At 36.3% G+C, this 23,581-nt stretch overlaps 2 protein-coding genes across 19 annotated transcripts in view; one reads left to right on the top strand and one right to left on the bottom strand.

Annotated features, from left to right (window-relative positions):
• LOC101895767 (adipose-secreted signaling protein) overlaps nt 1-16,159 on the bottom strand; it is a 62,195-nt gene extending 46,036 nt beyond the window's left edge. Inside the window, exons 1-2 of the mRNA XM_011292196.3 lie at nt 15,904-16,159; nt 15,322-15,440 (exon numbers count right to left, since the gene is read on the bottom strand). Coding sequence (XP_011290498.1) covers nt 15,322-15,355 — 34 coding nt within the window. The 5' untranslated portion in view covers nt 15,356-15,440; nt 15,904-16,159. The remainder of the gene's footprint in view (nt 1-15,321; nt 15,441-15,903) is intronic.
• A 2,465-nt stretch (nt 16,160-18,624) lies between these two features.
• Nucleotides 18,625-23,581, top strand: part of LOC101889247 (arginine-glutamic acid dipeptide repeats protein) — a 109,097-nt gene continuing 104,140 nt past the window's right edge. For 16 of the 18 annotated variants that reach the window (XM_059126030.1, XM_059126025.1, XM_059126035.1 and 13 more), the window contains exon 1: nt 18,625-19,208. The gene's annotated coding sequence lies outside the window, so the exon portion shown is untranslated. Of the gene's footprint in view, nt 19,209-19,263; nt 19,444-23,581 lie in introns of those variants that run through there. The other 2 variants (XM_059126017.1, XM_059126018.1) reach the window with 2 other exon arrangements.

Below are 23,581 nucleotides of genomic sequence, written 5' to 3'. Positions count from 1 at the left end.
GGGGGAAGATTTTATTCATGCACGTTTTCCTCGAACAATGAAGTTGACAATTTCGAGTAACCACCCTACCCAGCCCACCCCCAACCTCCCATTGCACAATGGACATGTAGGGACAACAACAATTTTTAGTAAATCATTTTTCCATTTAAATACAGCATGACAGCGAAGCGAAATTGCAATAGCTTGGAATGAATATTTTAAAATTTAATGATGATTAAAAAATAATTAGTTATTTCAAAGTGTTGTTATTGTTTATATATAGAGAGAAAATAACGAGTGGTCAGACTTCAGGGAAGTACAAATGAATATAATTATAATATCAAGAAGGTGCGGTGATCATGTGATATTCAGTTGAAGGAAACTTATTATTTTATTTCATCGGTAATTATTTTTAAACTTAAAAAAAAAGCAAATTAAATAGTATCAGATGTATAGGAGGTATAGGGGAGGTTTCGAAGCAGTTGGCCAATATTCTCCAATTCGTATCTGACCTAAGTCTGATATAAATATTGCAACGTGCCATATTTGCACTATATCTATATTTGTTACGATATATGTGCAAATGTTTGAAAATGGAAATCGAAAATTTATATCCAATTTTTTGCGAAATTATAAATTCCGATCAATTACACGTTCATATCAGACACGTCCATAAAGACAAATATTTAGATATAGCAAGTTTATAGACTAGCCGCAAGTTATGACAGATATAAGTATTGGAAATTGTGACCCTTTGTGGGTGAGATACCAGAAGGCGTTGGCAGATATCTATCATCCTCACAAAAGATTTTTGCAAAAATGTTTGGATGTGTAAAATTTGAAGAGAGTTGGATTTTCACAGCAGATCTTGTGTTGGTAAAAATAATGGCATGTGTGAAACTTGAAGAGAAACGGATGCTTATTTCGGATTTTATAATCGTTTCGGTTAGTCAAAATTTTGACCCTTTGTGGGGGAGGTACCAGAAGAAATGGCCCGATCTGTACCATTTTTATAACAGATCTTGTGTTGATAGATATATTGAGACGTACCAAGTCTGAATGTAATCGGATGATAATTTCGCGTTTTAGGAGCTTCATGGGTATTCAAAATTCTGACTTTTTGTAGAGGAGGTACCAGAAGGAGTGCACCGATATATCCCATTTTTACAGCAGACCTTGTGTTAGTAGAAATAATGGGATGTGCGAAATATAAGGAGAACTGGATGCTTATTTTGGATTTTTAATTGTTGCGGTTATTCAAAAATTTGACCCTTTGTTGGGGAGGTACCAGAAGGAATGGTTTTATATCCACCATCTTTATAGAATATCTTGTGTTGATGAAAATATTAGGATTTTAACCCTTTGTGGGGGAGATACCAGAAGGAGAGGAACGATATGTCCCATTTTCACACCAGACCTTGGGTTAATAAAAATATTGTGATGTGTGTAATTTAAAGACAACCGGATGCTTATTTCGTATTTATGATCGTTTTTGGTTATTCTAAATTTTGACCATTTGTGAGGTAAGTACCATAAGGAATGGTCCAATCTCCACCATCTTTAAAACATATCTTGTGTTGATAGAAATATTGAGATTTACCAAGTCTGAATGGAATCGGATATTAATTTCTCGTTTCATGAGCTTCAGAGATATGCAAAAATTTGCCCCTTTGTAATGGAGGAACCAGAGGGAGTGGTCCGATATATTCCATCTTTTCTTCTGTTGTGATTTGAAAATCGAACATTTACATCACAGTTTATAAATGTTATAATTATTCAAAAATTTGGTCCTTTGTGGGGGAGGTACTTGATGGAGTGGACCTATATAGTCCATATTAACACCTGGCATAGCACTGATGCAAATAGTACGATTTGCAAAGTTGAAGAAAATCAAATTACCTTTTTTGTGTGGGAGGTACCAGAAGTAGTGGGCCGATACTGACCATCTCCGAACTCGATCTAAGTTTGATAATATATAGAATACTATTTGTAGGTAGACCTTTGACAGGTGTTTTGGGGTTGTAATATCTTCACATGGCTATTATGGATTGAAGACCTTTTAAAAGTTTTATGTAGAAGATGATTGACAGGTCTGCTATGTATAGAATGATTGATTTTCCACAGTTTTTTTGTTATGACAAAAGGACATTCACAGGCCTTCTATGGATATGTATGAAAGGATATCTGAGGAAAGAAGACCGTTTAAAGTGTTTTGTAGAAATATGGAGGTCTTCTATTGAACAAGACCTCATTTTTTAATCATTCTTGGGTGACGCGTGCTGTGTGCGATGGTGCTGAGTCCTGTTCGAATGTCCAAGGTGTGCGGCCAAAATGTTTACGTGACCAAGGCTTTAATACACCCACCAGAATATTTTTGCGATAATATTCGGCATTTATTCTGATGCCACGGTCGATTAATACGAGCGGAGAGCGACCATCGGCAGTTACCCACCACCACACCATAGCCGGCGCTTGATTTCTGGTGGCCAACCGAAGCTCTATTTTCTTTCCGTTGCTGTGTAAGTTCTTGCACTTTTTGGAATTTCAATGGCTTCACCTCGAACTTATTTTTCAATATTTGCCGAATGGAATATTGCGATATGTACAGCTCACGAGCCATTTTTCGGCCACTGCGACGCGGGTTTCGATCAAGTCGTTTCCTTACTTTTCGAACCATTTCTGCTGATGTTGCTGTTTTCTTCCGTCTACTTTCTTGACGTCGAGCCACGCTACCAGTAACAGGGTAACAAGCGATGGTACGAGACACAAAAAAGATTTATTCATATTTAAATGCTGGAGTGCTCTAACGATAGCCACTTGTGGTTTTGCAGCCAAAATATAAAGAAATCACACTATCACGCTTGAATTTCATCACGAATATTTCTTTTACTGGAATATTCTCGCCAAAATGCTTTTGTACGCTTGTAAACAATATAATGAGCTGTCTCCGGCACTGGCAGCAGTCTGAAGCTGTTTGTAGTTTTTTTATCTCGCCCTGTATATTTCATATTTTGAAAGAAGAACTTTTCATGCCTCCGAAATGGCCGAAGGAAATTCAAACGAACTTTACTCTGTGCTGGAATTCAAGAGGAAGTGTTCCTGCGAGTAACCAAAAAATCGAGCTTACTCTATTTTTCTATGCCATAGCAAAGCCTACTGCTCGTTTTCGAGTGAGAGCAAAATCCTTTAGAAATAGAGGAGATTCTACTCTTGGTGAGAACTATTTGTTTTTTCAAACCATTGTTGTGATTAAAAGTATGCCTATTTAGTCACCCACAGCTGCAGATTAATCTCTTAAGGCTAAAACAAAGCTTATATCGTGGCTTCGGCGTGAAAATACAACATTTTTGCCAATTGTAGCTGACAACAGTGTTGTATTTTCACACCGAAATCACGATTAAAGCTTTGATCTGTTTTAGCCTTTACTTCTGCCCTATTTCGAGCAGTTCGACTCCCACTCTAATTTTTAGAAAAAACTGTTACTCGAAATACTCCGCATAAAAGACGCACACTTCGAACACTCCTGCTATAAACACAAGACTTTTTCAAATATTCTATAGCAACGATTTTTTTTTTTTTAATTTTTTTGTACCAGGAACACCATAAATTTCTGTTTATTTATCGGATTAATCCTAAATTAAACATCAATGTTGTGTAATCCTTGATAAATTCTTTCAATAAGTCATAAATCACCTGTAGCATGTTTATGCCCAAAATGTGCACATCCCATAAAACTTTCATTTAATACCACCGCCGATTAAAGCAAAGCCTTGATGTATAAACATCCATATCAGAATGATGTTATGTGCGCGTATGTATGTGTGTGTGTTTGTGCATATATAGATATTTCCCCCCTTTGGCAATGGAAATTCAATATCAAAATTCAAGAGAATTGAATTGAATTGCCAGGAAGGTGTCACAATTTTGCACAAAAACAAAAACAAACACGTTTAATTCACCAACGTCATGTGCAGAAACACACACACGCCCACAGCATTGAATCTCCACGTAAACATGAAACAAGAAATCAACAACAAGCGGATTCAATCAAACCTTAAATGGGTCGGGTCTATCACTTGTGGCGGGTCGGTCGTTCGATAGTGCTTTATTGAAATATGCACATGTTGGTTCCTCTTTGGTTTGTTGTTTTTTCATCCTCTATCGGATTGTAGTTGTTGATTGAGATTTTTAATAGAGACCGACCGACCAATCCATCGCTAGCAAATGTTAGCGTACAAGGTGTCAGTGTTGGACAATGCAAACAGATTTATATGTATTAGATATGATATATTTGTAAACATGTAACAATGGTAAATAATGATGGGTATGTGATTTATTTTTGATAAAATATTTGTATGTTATGCCAAAATAATGGTGCAAATGGGAACAAAAAATAATTACAAGAAAAAACGAATAGATTATGAAAGTTGATCTTAAAATATGAGACACTTGTATCGGCGTTCTCCAAGTTTTTATTCGGAGGTAACGAAATTCTGTCCATTTTTACGCTTTGAATAATATTCGACTTAAGATCACAAGGAAGGAATTTTAGGTATACAGGGTGGGATGAAAAAACTGCAACCAACTTCAGACAGCTGTCATTTCTAAACCACTCGTCCGACACCTGTTAAAATTATTCCAGTGCGAGCTCATTATATTGTTTACAAGCGTACAAAAGCATTTTAGTGAGAATTTTCCAGAAAACAAATTATTCCTGATGGAATTCAAGCGTGATAGTGGTATTTTCTTATATTTGGCTGGAAAACCAAAAGTGGCTATCGTTAGAGCACTCCAGCGTTTAAATGTGTCTCGTACCATCGCTCGTTACCGTGATACTGGTATCGTAGCCCGACGATCGATCGAAACCCGCGTCGCAGTGGCCGAAAAATGGCTCGTGAGCTGAACATATCGCAATATTCCATTCGGCAAATACTGAAATATGAGCTCGGGGTAAAGTCATTGAAATTTCAAAAAGTGTAAGAACTTACACCGCAACAGAAAGAAAATAGACTCAAAAGAGCTAAAGAGTTGCTTCGCTTGGTCGAAGGTGGTGAATCACCGAATTTGGTTTTCTCCGATGAGAAAACATTCGTTGTCCAGCATTTTGTAAACAAACAAAATGATCGGGTTTACTTGCCAAAGAGGTCAGTTGAAAATGTGCACCTACGGTTGGCCACCAGAACTCAAGCGCCGGCCATGGTGATGGTGTGGGCCGCCATAACAGCTGATGGTCGCTGTCCGCTCGTATTAATCGACCGTGGCATCACTATAAATGCCGAATATTATCGCCAAAATATTCTGGAGGGTTTATTAAAGCCTTGGACACGCAAACATTTTGGCCGCAGACCTTGGAAATTCCAACAGGACTCAGCACGCGCCACCCAATAATGGTTACAAAATGAGATTCCTCGCTTCATTTCCAGCGCACAATGGCCACCAAAATCTCCGGATACAAATCTGTTGGACTATTGTGTCTGGAGTATTTTGGAAAACAAAGTTGGCACTAAAAAATACCAAAGTGTCGATCACCTCAAGCAAGCGCTTCGCCGGGAATGGGCCAATATACCGCAGAGCAGCATTCGGGCAGAGTGTGACGGTTTCATTGGCCGTTTGAAGGCCATAATTCGTGCCAAAGGTGACCGACTCGAACAAATCTAAACTTATTCTAAAATTTGATGCTATTTCCGACATTTTTTGCTTTCATTCAATAAAATTTAAAAAAATATATAAAAATTATGGCGTTTGACTTTGTTGTAGTTTTTTTTTATCTCACCCTGTATTTTATGTGGAAATTATTTGTCTTTATTTTGGCCATTAATTTAAATTTAAACAATATTCCGAGTTTATGTATATATCTGTCAGTAAGTCGACTTTTTAATATTCACCTGAATTTCGTCCAGTCTTCACATATTTATGACCTGGTCACATCGCTAAATAGGTCGAGAATTCGTTACTTTAAAATAACAATTTCAATCGAAACAAATTGAAATCATGGGCTACTGTGAAATGCCTTGTCCATAAATGTATATGTGTGTAAGTGTGTATGCAATTACCAATTCTAGATAACCATGGTAACATGCGTCGTCCGAATGAGCCATCATGTCAAAAAGCGGTGTTTATCTAATCACAAATGTTATATTTTTAATTTGAAAACAATTGAGATTAGCGTTAAAATAAGCTCATCAATTAAAGTCGAATGGATTCAGAGTAAAAAGAAAATAATATGTTAAAACTTTAGCCAACAAATAGTAGAATAGATTGTCACATCATTAAGACATAATGAACAGGTACTCCTGTTAAATAATTTCTAATTCTATTCTCGAAGAGATTCGTTATTAAGAATTACAAAAAAAAAATCTGTTCCACTTGACTCCTTCACAAGCACATAGCGACATTTTCCTTTTCACCTGTCACAACATTTTGTCCGTCTTGCTGGCTTTCTTGCTTTCCTTCAATTCATTTGCTGCAGGTCGAACAACATTGTCAGTTAGTTATCGTGTGTGCTTTGCCAACAACAAGTTCAGAAATTTATACATTTTCATTCCCGCGACATTTAACTCAGCGGGGTAGAAATGTGTTTTTTTTTTTTTTCTAATTTTTTTGTTTCAATGTTCGTTTCGATTAATTTAAAAATAAATATTCACGGTATGTGGTTTTGTATCACGTGCGCCTGTGTCCACAACAACGACGACGACAACAACAATGACCAGTCGAATGGAAAAATATTCTATTCGTTGAGAGATTTTTTTCATTTTTGTGAATTTTACGTCTTTATAGAAGGAATGCAGCTTGGAAAACAAAACAAATAACGACAACAAAAATCTAATGACATGGAAATCACGAAACATTCGACGTTTTTTCATGATATAAATTCCGTATTTGTACCGATAAGATTTCAGGTTATATTGGCCAATGAAAATGTTGTTTCAAACTTTCAATTATAAATCGCTTTAGATATAACTTGAATCGCGTTGATTATACATTTTTTGTAATTCTTCTATTTTTTATGGAGATAATTTCTTTCCCTGATAGAAAACCTTCTTCCATGGATTGAAAACCTTTGAGGGGTCTTCAAAGGTAATAGGAACTTCGTGAAGTCTTCTACCCGAAGATGTCTTTAATGGACTAAAAATCTTTCAGATGTCTTCTATGGAAAAGATATTTTATAAGAATATAAAACCTTCGAGATATAGCAGAAGCTTGAGGGACCTTCTATATATATATTTACTATTAAGAGGTCTTGAAAAGTGTAGAAAACCTTCAAGAGGACTTTTATGGAATGAAGAACTTCGAGAGGCCCTCAATGGAATGAAGATCTCCGAGAGGACTTCTGTGGATAGATAAACTCTAAGAACACATCTAGACCTTCGATAGATTAAAAGACATTTGAGATATAGAAAGCGTTTGACAAAGGCCTTCAAGAGGTATTCCATGAAAATCCAAAGGACTTTTATGAAATGAAGAACTTCGAGAGGCCCTCAATGGAATGAAGATCTCCGAGAGGACTTCTGTGGATAGATAAACTCTAAGAACACATCTAGACCTTCGATAGATTAAAAGACATTTGAGATATAGAAAGCGTTTGACAAAGGCCTTCAAGAGGTATTCCATGAAAATCCAAACGTCGCGGGATCATCTATGGACTGAAGAACTTCAAGGGATTTTTTGTGAAGAAAAGCCTACGGATGGTGTAAAGGAAGAAATGGGTCTCCTAGCAAAAGAGAGAGAGAGAGAGATAGATAGAGAGTACTGTAAAGATAGAAAACCCCAGAGGTCTTCTCTGGATTAACGACCTTTGATATAAATAGAAGACCTATAACTGGCTTTCCTAGAAGATAGAAGACCTTTGCAAGGTCTTTGGAGGTCTTCTGTGGATAGAAATCCTTGGATGAGAATGTCAGTTAAGATAAATGGAAAAGACAAAGACACAAAACAAGCTTATTTTGCTAGAGTTCAGAAAGGTTTAGCAAAGAGAGAGAGAGAGAGAGAGAGAGAGAGAGAGAGAAAGTATAAACGAGAAAAAATATTTTAGGCAGGAATTAAAATGCCTTTCTATCTGCAGAACAGATTTTCCTGAAAATTTTCAAATATAGTACAGTATGGCCTGAAAGAAATATAGGCTATACAAAGCATCAGAATAGGAGGTACCTCAAAAAAATTTTGCATTGGTATGCACATATCTATTGATCGATTACAGATATAGTCTTCAAATTTAGAGTGCGAAACGGAATTTTGAGCTAAAATAATGTTGTCATATTATATTGAAATCGGTTTAGATTTGGATATAGCTCCCATATATATTTTCGGCCGATTTCACATATCTAATGCACCAATCGCGATATGAAAGACCGATTTCAGTCCAATGAATTGGTATCCGAAGATTTTGGTGGCCATTGTTCGCTGGAAATGAAGCGAGGAACCTCATTTTGTAAACATTCTTGTATGGAGCGAGCTGAGTCCTGTTGGAATGTCCAAGGTCTGCGACCAAAATGTTTGCGTGCTCAAGGCTTTAAAATACCCTCCAGAATATTTTTGCAATAGTATTCGGCATTTATTCTGATGCCATGGTCGATTAATACAAGCAAAGAGCGATCATCGGTTGTTATGGCGACCCACACCATCACCATGGCCGGCGCTTGAATTCTGGTGGCCAACCGAAGGTGCACATTTTCAGCTGACCTCTTTGGCAAGTAAACACGATAATTTTGTTTGTTTACAAACTGCTGGACAACGAATGTTTTCTCATCGGAGACGGAGAAAACCAAATTCGTCAGTTCACCACCAAGCGAAACAACTCTTTAGCTCTTTTGAGTCTATTTTCTTTCTGTTGCAGTGTAAGTTCTTGCACTTTTTGGAATTCCATTGCATTAACCTCGAGCTCATTTTTCAATATTTGCCGAATGGAATATTGCGATACGTTCAGCTCTCGAGCAATTTTTCGGCCACTGCATCTTTCGATCAAGTCGCTTCTTTACTTTTCCCACCATTTCTGCTGATGTTGCTGTTTTCTTCCGTCCACTTCCTTGACGTCGGAATACGCTACCAGTATCATGATATCGAGCGAACTGACACAATAGATTTATTCACATTTGCTGGAGTGCTCTAACGATAGCCACTTCTAGTTTTCCAGCCAACTATAAAGAAATCACACTTGAATTCCATTTTCAGGAAAATTCTCACCAAAATGCTTTTGTACGCTTGTAAACAACATAATGAGCTGTCACTGGAATAATTTTAACAGCTGTCAGACGAGTGGCTAAGAAATGACAGCAGTCTGAATTTGGTTGCAGTTTTTCCTCTCACGCTGTATGTAAAATTTGACATGGTAATGCTTTTGTCAAATGGCATTAACTTTCTTATTTTGCCATGTTCGTAAGTATGAGAATTTACTCAAGCCTCCCAGTACGCAAAGGATTGATTGAGGATGAACAATTTCTGTGGTGCCAAGGCACTTTTCCATGGAAATTCACCGAAAATGTCTGAATTGTAACCATTTTTTTTTTGCTGCTCAAATAAGCATATGACACTTTTATTAATGTTTATTCTTGAAAACTGAAAACTAGGCTTCTATTCAAATATCAACTCAAAGTTTTTGTGTCCTTAAAAAAGTTTTGTAATTGCATTTTAAATGATTGTTGTACCATTTTCATTTTTTATTAAATTTCTTGGAAAAGTATTTTGTTCATGTTACAAATTTCAATATACTCGCTCTCTACGTCCGTTTCTACATACACACATATGTATGCATGTATGTAAATGACAACATTCCCAAAGCAAGTTCATGTCAAATGTATAAAAACATTACGACTTCAATGTTATGTCGTGATGACAATGACCAACAATGTGTAATAATAGAAATCCAGGGGTCGCCCGGGGAATTCGAATGTGGCAACAGAGACCAGTGCTCTTTCACACATTACCGACCCACCTCCCACTCAAACTCTATCCGAAGGTTTGGTTAGAATACAACGAATTCGAAAATGGTGAACGGCTATAACAAAGAACATTCTAAATCAGCTTAAACCAAATGAACACCGCTAGGTGGCAAATGGAAAAACACCAAAGGAAAAACTATCAACTGCATGGCATGGTGGGTGGTAGCACAACAAGTCCAAGCGGAAGTTCAAAAACATAATCCAGGCGAAATAACACTTCCTGGCTGTAACGTGCCGAAGGACTCTTAATGTCCATCACACAACAGGGTGTAGATGTGATTAAGGCACACCATTAAATGTTAAGAGTCCTTATTATTTTTTATTGGCTATTTGTTGCATTAGTTGTTGTTGTAAATGGGGAAGTGGTGGTGATGGTGGTGGGCGCACTTAATTATTGCAATTAAAACAACCTGTTTATTTATTGTGTTTTTGTTTCGATATTGCCAAGAGCATGGAAAGGTTAATAAAATTACAGGGGGGTAGACATTATTGAAATGGTGTAAATTTCAGAAATGTCATAAACCATTGTACGCACATAAAGTAGGCGGGCTACTTTAACATCATCGATTTTATTTCCAAACAGCTAAAAATGAAACTATGGTAAAATCGTAGTTCCTCAATCTAGTTGGGGATTGAGTCCCATGCCATAACTTGGAAAAATGTGGAATATATTTCGTTAAAATTGAACATTTCGAAACTGAAGTCCATCCAGACAAAAGTGTGGATAGGACTCTCAAAATATCCATATTGGGGGTACTTTAACATGGGGACTATTTTGAGACCTGAGTCTTCATTCAGCAGTCTCTTTGGTTGGAAATTGTGACCAGGATCAAAATATATAACCAACCAACTTCAGACTGCTGTCATTTCTAAGCCACTCGTACGGCAGCTGTTAAAATTATTCCAGTGACAGCACATTATATTGTTTACAAACGTACAAAAGCATTTTGTTGAGAATTTTCCAGAAAAAAAGTTATTCGTGATGGAATTCAAGTGTGATAGTGAGATTTCTTTATATTTGGCTGTAAAACCACAAGTGGCTATCGTTAGAGCAATTAAGCATTTAAAGGTCAATGAATCTCTTGTGTCTCGTACCATCGCTCGTTGCCGTGATACTGGTAGCGTAGCCCGACATCGAGGAAGTGGAAGTGGACGGAAGAAAACGGCAACATCAGCAGAAATGGTTCGAAAAGTAAAGAAGCGACTTGATCGAAACCCACTTCCTGCGGCCGAAAAATGGCTCGTGAGCTGAACATTTCGCAATATACCCTTCGGCAAATATTGAAAAATAAGCTCGGGGTAAAGCCTTTGAGATTCCAAAAAGTGCAAGAACTTACACTGCAACTGGAAGAAAATAGATTCAAAAGAGCTAAAGAGTTACTTTGCTTGGTCGAAAGTAGTTAACTGCCGAATTTGGTTTTCTCCGTCTCCGGTGAGAAAACATTCATTGTCCAGCGGTTGTAAACAAACAAAATGATCGTGTTTACTTGCCTTGATGGTGTGGACCGCCATAAATGAGAGAATAAATTCCGAATATTATCGCGAAAATATTCTGGAGTGTGTTTTAAAGCCTTGGCCACGCAAACATTTTTGCCACAGACCTTGGACATTCCAACAGGACTCAGCACCATGGCACTCAACACGCGCCACCCAAGAATGATTACAAAATAAGGTTCCTCACTTCATTTCCAGCGCACAATGGCCATCAAAATATCCGGTTACCAATCCGTTGGACTATTGTGTCTGGAGTATTTTGAAAAGCAAAGGTTGGCACTAAAAAATACCAAAGTTTCGATCACCTCAAGCAAGCGTTTGACCGGGAATGGGCCAAAATACCGCCGAGCAACATTCGGGCAGTGTGTGACGGTCGTTGGCCGTTTGAAGGCCATAATTCATGCCAAAGGTGACTAATTCTAAACTTATTCAAAAATTTGATTCTATTTCCGAAAATTTTTGCTTTCATTCAATAAAATTTAAAAAACAAAATGAAAAAATTATAATGTTTTACTTTGTTGCATTTTTTCTTATTTTACCCTGAACATATATAGACAGTGTTCTGCCATTGGAGTTAGAACCCTTTATAAACTTTTAGTATATGGCCTTCAGTTCATTATCGTTGGCATTCTGTTCATTATCATCGGAGAAAATATCCAGGGTTTTGTAGAAGATAATCAGAGGAAGATATTTTCTTCTGACGAAATGGATACCGGACGTACCTAGATAGGTCTGCGGAACTCAGGGATGACAAGGAAGTTAACTTTTGGCAAACAAACAAAAATATTTTCCTAATAATAGTGCAATTCTATACCTCGACAAAAATTGGTAAAATCAAAAAGGAAAGTTTTGAATAAAAAGTCAAAGTGAAAGTTAATAAAATATTAATTATAGAGGTAAATCTTAGTCACTGCTTCCTTTAAGTTGCTAACTTAGTGACAAATTTCGTTAATTGGTGAAATTAAAACAAGAAAAAAGTTTCCGACAACTTTCGATAATTCTGTCAAAAATAGCCGTAACAAAACTCCCCTTCCATTGAGGTTGTTACACATTCTCAAACCAATTTTGTACTACTCCACCCTATTATTAAACCACAACTACTACCAAGAAAATTCCTTTACGCTTGAACGGCAGTGGAAGCGGAAAGAAATATTTTTCCACTCAACTAAGTTTTGGGCGAATTTTTGTACAAATAAACATTTTGAATATTTCTTATGATATTATACTCTATCACTAACCGGTGCCACTCTTCGCCAATTTGTCCGGCCTTCCTTCAACGCGCCATTGAAGAGATTGAAAATTTCTCCAAGTCATTTAGTTTTCAGATGCCATTCACGTTCTACGCTCTTTGTTTGTTTGCCCACAAAAACACACACACACACACTCTTCCATGCATATTGGAAACTATTATGGACTAAAGCAACAACTATAACAGCAGCCAAAATGGGGGGACACAAAATACCCATTTACCCAGAACCTGGCAAAATAACCGGTGACCTTTTAAGACAAACACTTTGCTGGGCTAAATAACAAAAACCCCTCAACATTGTGTGGTCTAACGCCACAACAATTTTCATGACATGGTATGGCAGGCCGGGAAAACCTATGGAAAACTCTGCAATATATAGTGTCAACGATAGAGACGAAGAAGAAACCCACAAAAAAATATTCCAACGATAGAATATGTGTGTGTGTGTGTGGCCTTGGCGAGAAAATGCAATTTTATGCTTAAACTTGACCATGAGTGGTTATTTTATAATCGTAATGACTGTGTGTAACGTTATTAACAAAAACACGAGCACACATACAAACACACATCTCCCTTCCGATGTTGGTCACAGACTTAAAAATACTCAATAATATTCTAATAATAACATTTACCCATTGCTAGTTGTTCTATAGTTTGGGTTTCACGGAAATAAAAATAAACAGTAGCAAGTAAAATAGTATCAGTCGATTTTGCCGACAGATGTATACCCCCAGCCTTGAGTTATGATTTTTCAAACTGTAGACGCTTTTTGGTGGAGGTTCCGAAGCAGTTGGCCATTATTGACTGACCTGAGACTGATAAATATATTACAACGTGCCAGATTTGGACTGCAGGGTGAGATAAAAAAACTGCAACCAACTACAGACCACTGTCATTTCTAAGCCTCTCGTCCGACAGCTGTTAAAATTATTCCAGTGACAGCTCATTATATTGTTTACCAGCGTACCAAAGCATTTTTGGTGAGAATTTTCCAGAAAAAAGTTATTCGTGATGGGATTCAAGCGTGATAGTGTGATTTCTTTGTATTTGGCTGGAAAACCTCAAGGGGCAATCGTTAGAGCACTCCAGCATTTAAATTTGAATAAATCTTTTGTGTCTCGTACCTTCGCTCGTTACCGTGATACTGGTAGCATAACCCGACGTCAAGGAAGGGGACGGAAGAAAACAGAAACATCAGCAGAAATGTTTCGAAAAGCAAAGAAGCGACTTGATCGAAACTCGTGTCGCCGTGGCCGAAGAATGACTCGTGAGCTGAAGATATCGCAATATTCCCTTCGGCAAATATTGAAAAATGACTTCAGGGTAGAGCCATTGAAATTCCAAAAAGTGCAAGTGATTGAAATTCCAAAAAGTGCAAGAATTTACACCGCAACAGTAAGAAAATAGACTCAAAAGAGCGAAATAGTTGCTTCGCTTGGCCGAAAGTGGTGAACTGCCGAATTTGTGTTTCTCCGTCTCCAATGAGAAAACATTCGTTGTCCAGCAGATTGTAAACAAACTGAAATTTCGTAAACAGCTGAAAATGTGCACCTTCAGTTGGCCAGCAGAACTCAAGCGCCGGCCATTGTGATGGTGTGGGCCGCCATAACAGCCGATGGGCGCTCTCCGGTCGTACTAATCGACCTTTGCATCGGAATAAATGCCGAATATTATCGCGAAAATATTCTGGAGGGTGTATTAAAGCCTTGGACACGCAAACGTTTTGGCCGCAGACCTTGGACATTCCAATAGGACTCAGCACCATCGCACTCAGCACACGCCACCCAAGAATGGTTAAAAAATGAGGTTCATCGCTTCATTTCCAGCGCACAATGGCCACAAAAATCTCCGGATACCAATCCGTTGGACTATTGTATCTGGAGTATTTTGGAAAGCGAGGTTGGCACTAAAAAATACCAAAGCGTCGATCACTTCAAGCAAGAGCTTCACCGGGAATGGGTCAAAATACCACAGAGCCACATTCGGGCAGCGTGTGACGGTTTAATTGGCAGTTTGAAGGTCATAATTCGTGCCAACGGTGACCAATTCGAACAAATTTAAACTTATTCTAAAATTTCGAAAATGCCGACATTTTTTGCTTTTATTCAATAAAATTTAAAAAAAAAATGTAAAAATTATGGCGTTTGACTTTGTTGGAGTTTTTTTTTAACTCACCCTGTATATGATTTTGGATAAGTTTTCAAATGATGCGCATGTTGTAGTCCAATCTAAACGATGCTAATATTTTTTTCAGTCTAGCGATTTTTTGAAATATTTTTTCAAATCCACTAGATTGACAATGGTGGAAGAATATCTCTTTTAACATTTGAATTTGCTATAATAATAAAAGTATTTACACCTCAGTTCAAATATTTCTTGGAAATATCTTTTTAACTTTATTCCTAAATGTTAAGGCATATTGTATTTGTCACTTGTAGACTAATTACTTGTTTCCATATTTGCTTTATAGCTGCTATGCAAACAGACGCGCAATCGTTATCAAGTTAATTCCCCAATATAGCTATTTTTATTGGGTGTTTGTTTTGTGAACAATGATGGGCTGGTTCCCGGAATGGCGTCACGTGAATTCAATGAAAATAAATAACGCACCAACATACGAGTTAATGCCTATGTGGTAAAAATAGTTCGTCTAGATACACTTACCTCCAGCCTGATCCAAAGTTGCACCTTGTGACATTTTCCCCAACTGATATCTGTGCTTTGCCGATTTCAAAAATTAATTCCAAAGATAAATTCCAAGACACAACGCCGCGTGCTCGCTGCTGTGGGTTGTAGGATTAGGTTTGGTGTTGAAAATTTAATACTTTGTTTAGTTTGTTAATTAAAAACTATAACAACTGTTGTTATAGTATTGTTGTTTATTTATGAATTATTATAAACGAAATGCCAACAACAATAAAAGCCGTGGCCAAACAATTGGTTAGACAAACGCAAACACACGCACACTCTGTAAATAGTAAAATCGAATAGGTGGAGTGTGTACTTTTCAAGCAGCCGGCAATAGCTTCGATTGTAATGTGTTTTTTGCTCTTCGTTTTCTTCTTAAAATGTCCTTGGTAGCAAAGATTCCCGCACACGCAAAATCTCACAAAATCTTAACAGCGATGACACAATCTTCAAATCATAACCAATCTTTTTAAGAGATTTATTTTTATTATTTATTCAATTTTTAGTTAGATTCTGAAGCCACTACGAAGTTCAAGGTCGTTGCACTTTATCGTTTACCTTTTTTGTTGTTTATTGCCTTATTTGAAAAGGTGTTTGCCAAAACTCTATGCAATTTTCGATTCCAAATTACTTTGGAAAAATGAAATACTATCACGCTTTTAATACATTTAATTTATTCAACTTTCAAAATATTTAATTCTTTTGTGATTTTTGGACAATGTATTTCTTTTTAAATGTCACTAAAATATTAATTGAAGAAAAAAGAACACAACGCGCGCATCTGATACCTGCAATTCCAATAAGAGAATGAGAACTAGAGAGAAATAGGGATACTTAAGTCGACTTTCGAATAATCGTCTTTTGGCGTTGAAAATCGCAAAGTTGACTTTTTGTAATCGATTTTCGATTTTAAGTTCATCGATTTTAGGAAATGTTTTTAATTTTATTAATTAATTTTGAATTTATTTTACAATGGATGGAATATTAACTTTGTCATTTCGTTTGTAACTCTTCCACATACTCATGTTTGACACTACAATGTTCGTAAAGGCAAGTTGAGTTCGTAAATTGGCAATGTTGGTCCACATTTTTGTATAGACCCCACATAACCTCGGACATATCATGATTTTAGCCAATTTTCTAACCGAATTGTTTACAACTCGTACTTAAGAGTTCGTAATGGGTGCTATCTTTTGTCGTAGATTATTGTCTACGTAGGCTGACCGTTTTCCCCGGTATCCCTCAAGAAAATATATATTTGCCCGGAATAAAGATACAAATGTTTACCTCAGAAAATTAAAAAAAAAAAAAGTTTTTACTAAACCAGAGTTGAAGCCAATCATCTGTTGAACTTTTACAAGACTCCAATCGGCAAAATAAATTTATATTGCCCTATCAGTGCAACAAATACTCAAAGGAAAATTTCCATTATCTTCCAATGATTAAGAATTGCTTGCAAAGATTTGGTAAACTATCCAAATATTCTAACTTTTTATTTAATAATGAATGTATTTAAGAATTTATTTTTTGGGATATAGAAGTTGGTTGTAATAAGGACCTATCAGTTGTCTGAAGAGTGTAAAAATAGCACAAAGTCCAAAAAGTATTAAAGCAACGGCGTTCAGTTAGTTATATCGATAGTACGAAATGTGGTTTATCGAAATTCCGATATCGTATACATGACGCAATGTTGTCACCCTGTTTTTAACTGTTTTGTGTTACCCAGTAGCACTTAAATTAATAAATACATTTCAAATGATATCTTTTTATGCTTGTATATTGCGAACGACAAGTTCAAAATAGAACGATAAAAATTAACGCAAATAATTAATTAATTAGTTAATAGTACATTTACGATCTAGGCGTCCCGACAATTGCGAAAACAATTTTAAAATCATCAATGTAGAGCACATAATTTTGTTTTATCCTCCATTCCCTTTAATCGTTAGTTTATCCCATGGTAGAAGTATACAGATAGACGATCAACGCGTGGGAACATTAATATGTCAAAATTTTTAAATGTGTTTTTTTCAAAGATTAGTACATTTTTATTTTTTTTTCAGTAAAAAATTTGTATAGTCACCGAAATTGAAAAATTTTTATTAAAAATTAAAAAAAAATACAAGAGACGAATCGAAAAGAAAATTCCTTAAAAATTCGGAGGGAAATTTAGAGATGTAGAGATTTTTAGGAGTTAGTTCGAATATTCACAAAAAACAGACAAATTTATTTAATAGAAAATTCGGTGATATGTACTTTATTTAGCTGCCTAGATCATGCGATTTAACGCGTTTAGACTGTTCATAACTACATAGACGAGTCAGTTTAAATTGATGCATTGGAAAACAACATTGAAGCTTTTGTCCGTGAAATATTGGCGGAAATGTTAGACATAGTATGGCAAAATAGGACTAAACCAATAGATGGATATGAATCTCAGTCGTGGTCAACATTTGTACGAATTAATATTCAAGCGTTAAATTATATAGACGATGGTACAATGACGAGGTAGAACAGCTTCGAAAAACTACAGAAATACAGCTGTGAGGCTTTGCCCGCTTTCTGTCAAATTTGCATGTAACAAGTTGTTTCGACCTTTATTCAATATTTTTCTCATTTTTAAAATTAGTTAAACAGCAGGAAAAATGAATCAAAAGCCTGCATTTTCTTAAAAAAAATTTTAAACAGTTCTATCTTTCAATTCCATGACAAAACCGGCGATTAGCTTTAATTCACGTCTCGCTATTTAGGCGTCTTCCAATCATTAATTTTGAAAATAATTTGTTTTTATTTTTCAAAACAACAAATACATACACAGAATTGGCAGAAGTCGGGTACACTTTTAAAAAAATTGTAATCAGCTATTGCTTTTTAAAATCACTCTTTAGCACTGTACAATGAGAAGTAGTTGCAATGCAAACGTAGCCTTCAAAAAAGTCGAGAAGCATTTATCTATAACATAACACAGTTTAACATGTTGCCATGTTTCATACGATTTATCGATTAAAATATACGTTTTGCAGAAACATGTTTAAATAATTGTCTTTAAATAGACATAGAAAACAAATTAATAACAATTATGATAAAAAGTATCATTTAGCGTTTTTAATAGTTTGTTTTTGTTTATTTTACCAAAATTATTTTTGTGTCTTTCTATTTTGTTCATTTTTTATCGCCGTTAGCCATTATCGACTACATCGATTACCATTTGATACTTGTTTGTACAGCCGTTATCGATTGTCGTAGAGTAGCTATACTACTAATTTTTGCAACCGTGTATAATACAAAATGGTTGCCAGTTTTTTCGTGCGCGGAGAAAAAATTTAGCTCTTTTGGGAAAGATAATTTGGCAAATTTTGTGTTTAAATATTATAAATTATTTATAAAAAACAATAACTAGACAAGTGCCAAGTGTTGGAAATTATAAAACATACACGAATGACAAGACGTAACAGCTAATAACAAGGCAATAAGTCAGTGAAATACGGTATAGATTACTTGCAAGCACGAAGGAAGAAAAATCTTACACAAAAGTCATTAAATAAAAAAAGAATGAGAGTATAGAAGCAGAAAAAAGCAAGGAAAATATATATGCAAAAAAAGTGAGTGATGAAGTGAAAATCAAGCAATATAAAATACAACAAAATGTACAAAAAGAAGTGAAGTGTGTTCGTGTGTGGGTAAAGTGCGATTGCAAAACTAAATGTTAATAGATTTTTCGTTTTTTTTGGCAAATACAAAATGGTTTGGTGAAGTGGAGTCGGTGGCAAAACAAATTAAGGGATTCGGTTTTCCTCCTTTCATTGTTTGTTGGTTAATATGCTTTAATTAAAAACAAAAAAGAGGAATAACAAAGAAAGAAGGTGAGATGAAAATAAATTAAGAGGCGCTTAAAAATTAAGGCATTTGTGAAATGTGAAAAAAAACACACGCACGTACCCCGAGCCTCTCTTGTGTCGCATTTAACCACAATACATACACATACATGCATACATATTTGCATGAACTTCATCATTTTCGTCGTTTTGTACAAACAAAACGCACGTCGGACGCACACCATCAAAAATAAAGAAACGTTATGGACGGCTAGAAGAGGAGGTTGGTTGTGGGAACATTGCTTGGCTGGTCGGTTGGTTGGTTGTGTTCTGTGTGCGGCATAACAAAGTGTGCTTTGTTCTATTTTGACTATTGATATTGATTTTAATTTAATATAGTGTGAGCAGCGAACTGATTGATTGTTAATGATATGAAATGCAAACAACGGCGAATGAACGAACGAACCTCCTGTCCATTAAATAAACCAAAAACAAACAATTGTGAAAATCTTGGCAATTTCATAAATGGAAAATAGATATTTTCCTACTTTTGGATTGGCAGCACTGGCCGATAAAACTCAACCAACACGGTGTAGGGTAGGGTGTTGTGCTGCATGCAAGACGAGGAAGTAGACGACGATGGATGGATGTGGTGATGATGAAAACATATGTATTTTAAGATGGATGGATGGATTGATGTGTGTTCAAATAATTTTTAAGTGCTTAAACCATAAAAGTACAACAACAAAAACAACAACCACGACTGCTATCACTATAACAAAAAAAGCAACAACAACAACCAACGACGACGATTGCAGGGATAGCAAGCAGCCACTTGAATACAAAACGTACTCTGTTTTTTCGTGTGTTATTCCGTCGGTCGGTCGGTTTGTTGTCTTGCTCGTCGTTGCTTGGATCAGTCATTGGTCGGTCGGCCATTGTCGGTCGTTTGTTTGTTGTAAGTGAAAAATCCGGAAAAACACAAAACTTCAGCTTCCTCCTCCGCGCTCAACTCTTCTGTTTTCTTTTATTTAGAATGTTGGCAATTTGCTTCTTCTTTTTCTTTTTAACAGAAATAGGCAAAAGATGATGATGAAGAAGAAGCAGTGGCAGCAGTACATCTCTGTTAACAACGATGAAATCCGTGTATTTTTTTAACAAGAAAATTCATCAAAACAACTACAACAAAAACAATAGCTAGCCGGGAGGAAGTAATGTAACTGCCATAGAGAGAGCTATTTGCTTTTTTGTTGTTGTTGCTGTTGTTCTCCTTCAATGTTTTGTGCTGCCATCATCCATCCTATCCATCCAACAAGACCCATAGTCGTCGTCCATACAAATGTTCGTCTTCGTTTGTTGGGGTTTTTTCATTAAAAGGCACTGTTGTGTATGAGTGTGTGTGTGTGTGCCTGTGAGTGAAGTGTATTAAGAGAGAAAGCCAAAGAACAAAAGAAAAACAATTTCTTTTACTGCTTATTTCGTTGCTGCTGTTATTGTTGTTGTTTTTGGGTTTTTTCGTTAATAACAATGAGCAAAAAAAAAAAAAGATGATAAAAATGAATCCTGTTTTCAGATGAGATGACGACGATGATGTGCACTGCTTTTTGTGAGTGCAGCAGCACATCATTGCTTTTATCATCAGGAACATAGATAGCAAGCTAGCTAGTAGAGCTCTTCTCGTTTGGCCTCTAGTGTAGTTTTTTTAGTCCTTAGCCGAACTACCACCACCCTCTTCCTGTTGTATACAAAGAGTAGCCATGGCTGTTGTTATTTTCTTTGATTTCCAGCAGTGGTAGTCGGTCGTAGTGCAGTAGTGTACCAATGGTGGTGGTGATGGTGGTGGCAATGCCACCATTATTGTTGTTGGGGTGATTCTAAAGCCGAAGCGATCAACGAGAAAACGATGGACTCACCGACCGACCGACCGAACATACGACCAAACATCCAACCGTCATTTGTATAGGCATACCCACCTCACATGCTCTCGTCTCACGTCTCTCGTTCTGCCTACACTTACTTGAACAACGCCGCGCTAATGATTATGATGATGGCTGAAGTTGATGAATGAAATGCCATAAAACACATAAAAAAGATTCTCATATTAATTTGTTAAACAACAAATTGTAATGTTCTTTGTCGCTCGTTGCCTTCCTCATTTCTTTTTTCCCAACAACAACAATGTGTTTGTTGGTGTAGTTTTTTGTTCAAGAAATAATACTACGCGCGCTCTCTCCCTCTCTGTATGGGGTAGTGAGTGGCGTCAACAATAAATGTTCGTGATGGGATTTTTGGTAAGGGAAGGAACGGACGCGGAGAGTATAATGGAAAACAATTGTTATATTTTGGGTTAAATTGTAGGAAGACCAATTAGACAGCATTTCCTTTATTTATATCTGGTATGGTGTACTTGGCCTCATTTATATGTTTTTTCATTTTGTAATTTTTCACACTCATATTTTGGTAACGTAAAATGGTTGTTATATATGAAGGCGATCTATTGGGATCGTGACATTGCTTTCACACTTAATTTCCCACATTAATTGGTAACAATCAATGGAGAATTTTTTACACATTCACACTGGCAAACAAAAGTTCTTAGTAGTAGTAAATCAAGGCTAGCCTTGAGTAACACATATCCTTCTCTCTAAAATCCACAACTACATTTTTCCTTGAGTCATCGCCAAGTTTTTTAGTCGGTTGTCTCAGGACCCAGAAATGGTTCCATCCTTTACAAAGCCGTGATTAGGGGCACCAATGGACAACAACTAGTAACAGCGACGACAGAAATATTAACTGCTGTCGGTTTTGTGAAGTTGAGAAAAATGTTAGCACGATCGAACAACTTTTTTTCCATGAGATAGGATTTCTTTTCTATATCTTCTCCATGGAACCTACACCTTTATTTAATACTCCATAAGACATATATTTCTACTTAAATGGGCAGGAACATCCTTTTTTTGATGTAACAAAAATTGACTCTCTTCTTTACCGTTGGAATTTAGATTTAAAATCGATAATGTAAGCCGAATCTATTCCCACGAAAAACATTCCTCTCAAGAGAGAAATATTCTCATAGGAGAACAATAATTGGCTAATATGACAATGCTAAAGAGTCTTTTTCGTACCTCGTGTGCCCTATTTGTGCAAATTTAAAGTGCTATGTTCTTATTACTATTTTTCAGCATAAACAAACAAATTTATGATATTAGCACGCGAATATGTGTGTTGGATGTTGATAAGGCTAGGGAGCAACATAAAAGTTCAAATTCCTGATAGCTTTTTTTAATCACACAGCATTTTTCTCAAGGGATCATTCCTCCAATCATAAGAAGAAATAATTTGCAAATGTGGCAACGCTAATGAGTCTTTTTCGTACCTTGTTTATCCTAAATTCTGTGCAAAATGGAGAAAAAATTGGAAGTGCTTGTGCTTTTTATAAAAAACTAACAATATCCCTTCAATGATGCAAATGAGATTTGTTCTAGGGCAAAATTCGATTTTGAGAGCTTCCATGATACCTAATTTTTCTCCTTCGGAATTTTTCGAGAGCTGTTTTCGTTTCTGATACCAAAAAAAGGGAAATAGAGAAATTAACCACGGAATTGCTATTCACCTGGACAGGTATGACTTGTTAGTCAATACATGCCGCCAAATTAGATCATGTACTGTTTGAGACTCACAAATCAGTCCTTGTAGGAATGGCAAATAATAAGGTGTAATTTTATCCAATATTCCCCAAACAGGTCAATAGATGTTTGCTTAAATAGTCAAAGCTACCTCCAGGCTGCATTATCAGATATTTGACCTTAACTAGCTCAAAATGGGATAAAAGTGTTCCTGGCTATTGTAGACTATGTGAAGAAGAATAAGAGGTATAAACGATTGAGCACCCACGATGCAGATGTCTCATGTTATCTAACAACAGACATAGGCAATTTGGAAGATAGAAACCCCAACGTTCTTCTCAGACTTATATGTCATTATAATATACAAGTCCGCTAAATGCTTTTCCAGGCAGATTTGCCTAGGCACCCTCCCTGCTAACAATACTTGGTATCTTTATACCTAACAAATTCGTTCTTCCTAGACTGAAAAGGATGAACCAAAGGTTTCCGAGTAAAACAGCTGCCGATGAAATCAAAACACCAATATCATGGATATGACAGATTTGGTGTTACTGATAGTAGTGGTTATGTTTCGAAGGATTACAATTGTTATCGATAATTCTTCAATCAACCTTATAGTTATTTGACATTTTCACCTAGCAACAGCCAATAAAATTTCTTCCTAGAGCTACAGCCTAGATCAGACGAAATCATGTATCTGCAAAGAAAACAGTTTGAAAGTCTGTAGAAACATTTTCTGTATAAAATCAAATTTGAATTTCTTTAATTCCAAACAACGACTTTTGGATCCCTAAT

This window comes from Musca domestica, unplaced genomic scaffold (genome assembly GCF_030504385.1).
Source record: "Musca domestica strain aabys unplaced genomic scaffold, Musca_domestica.polishedcontigs.V.1.1 36, whole genome shotgun sequence".
NCBI classification, from domain to species: domain Eukaryota; kingdom Metazoa; phylum Arthropoda; class Insecta; order Diptera; family Muscidae; genus Musca; species Musca domestica.
Note: the sequence above shows the minus strand (reverse complement) of the source record. Positions and strands in the feature narration are given on the sequence as shown.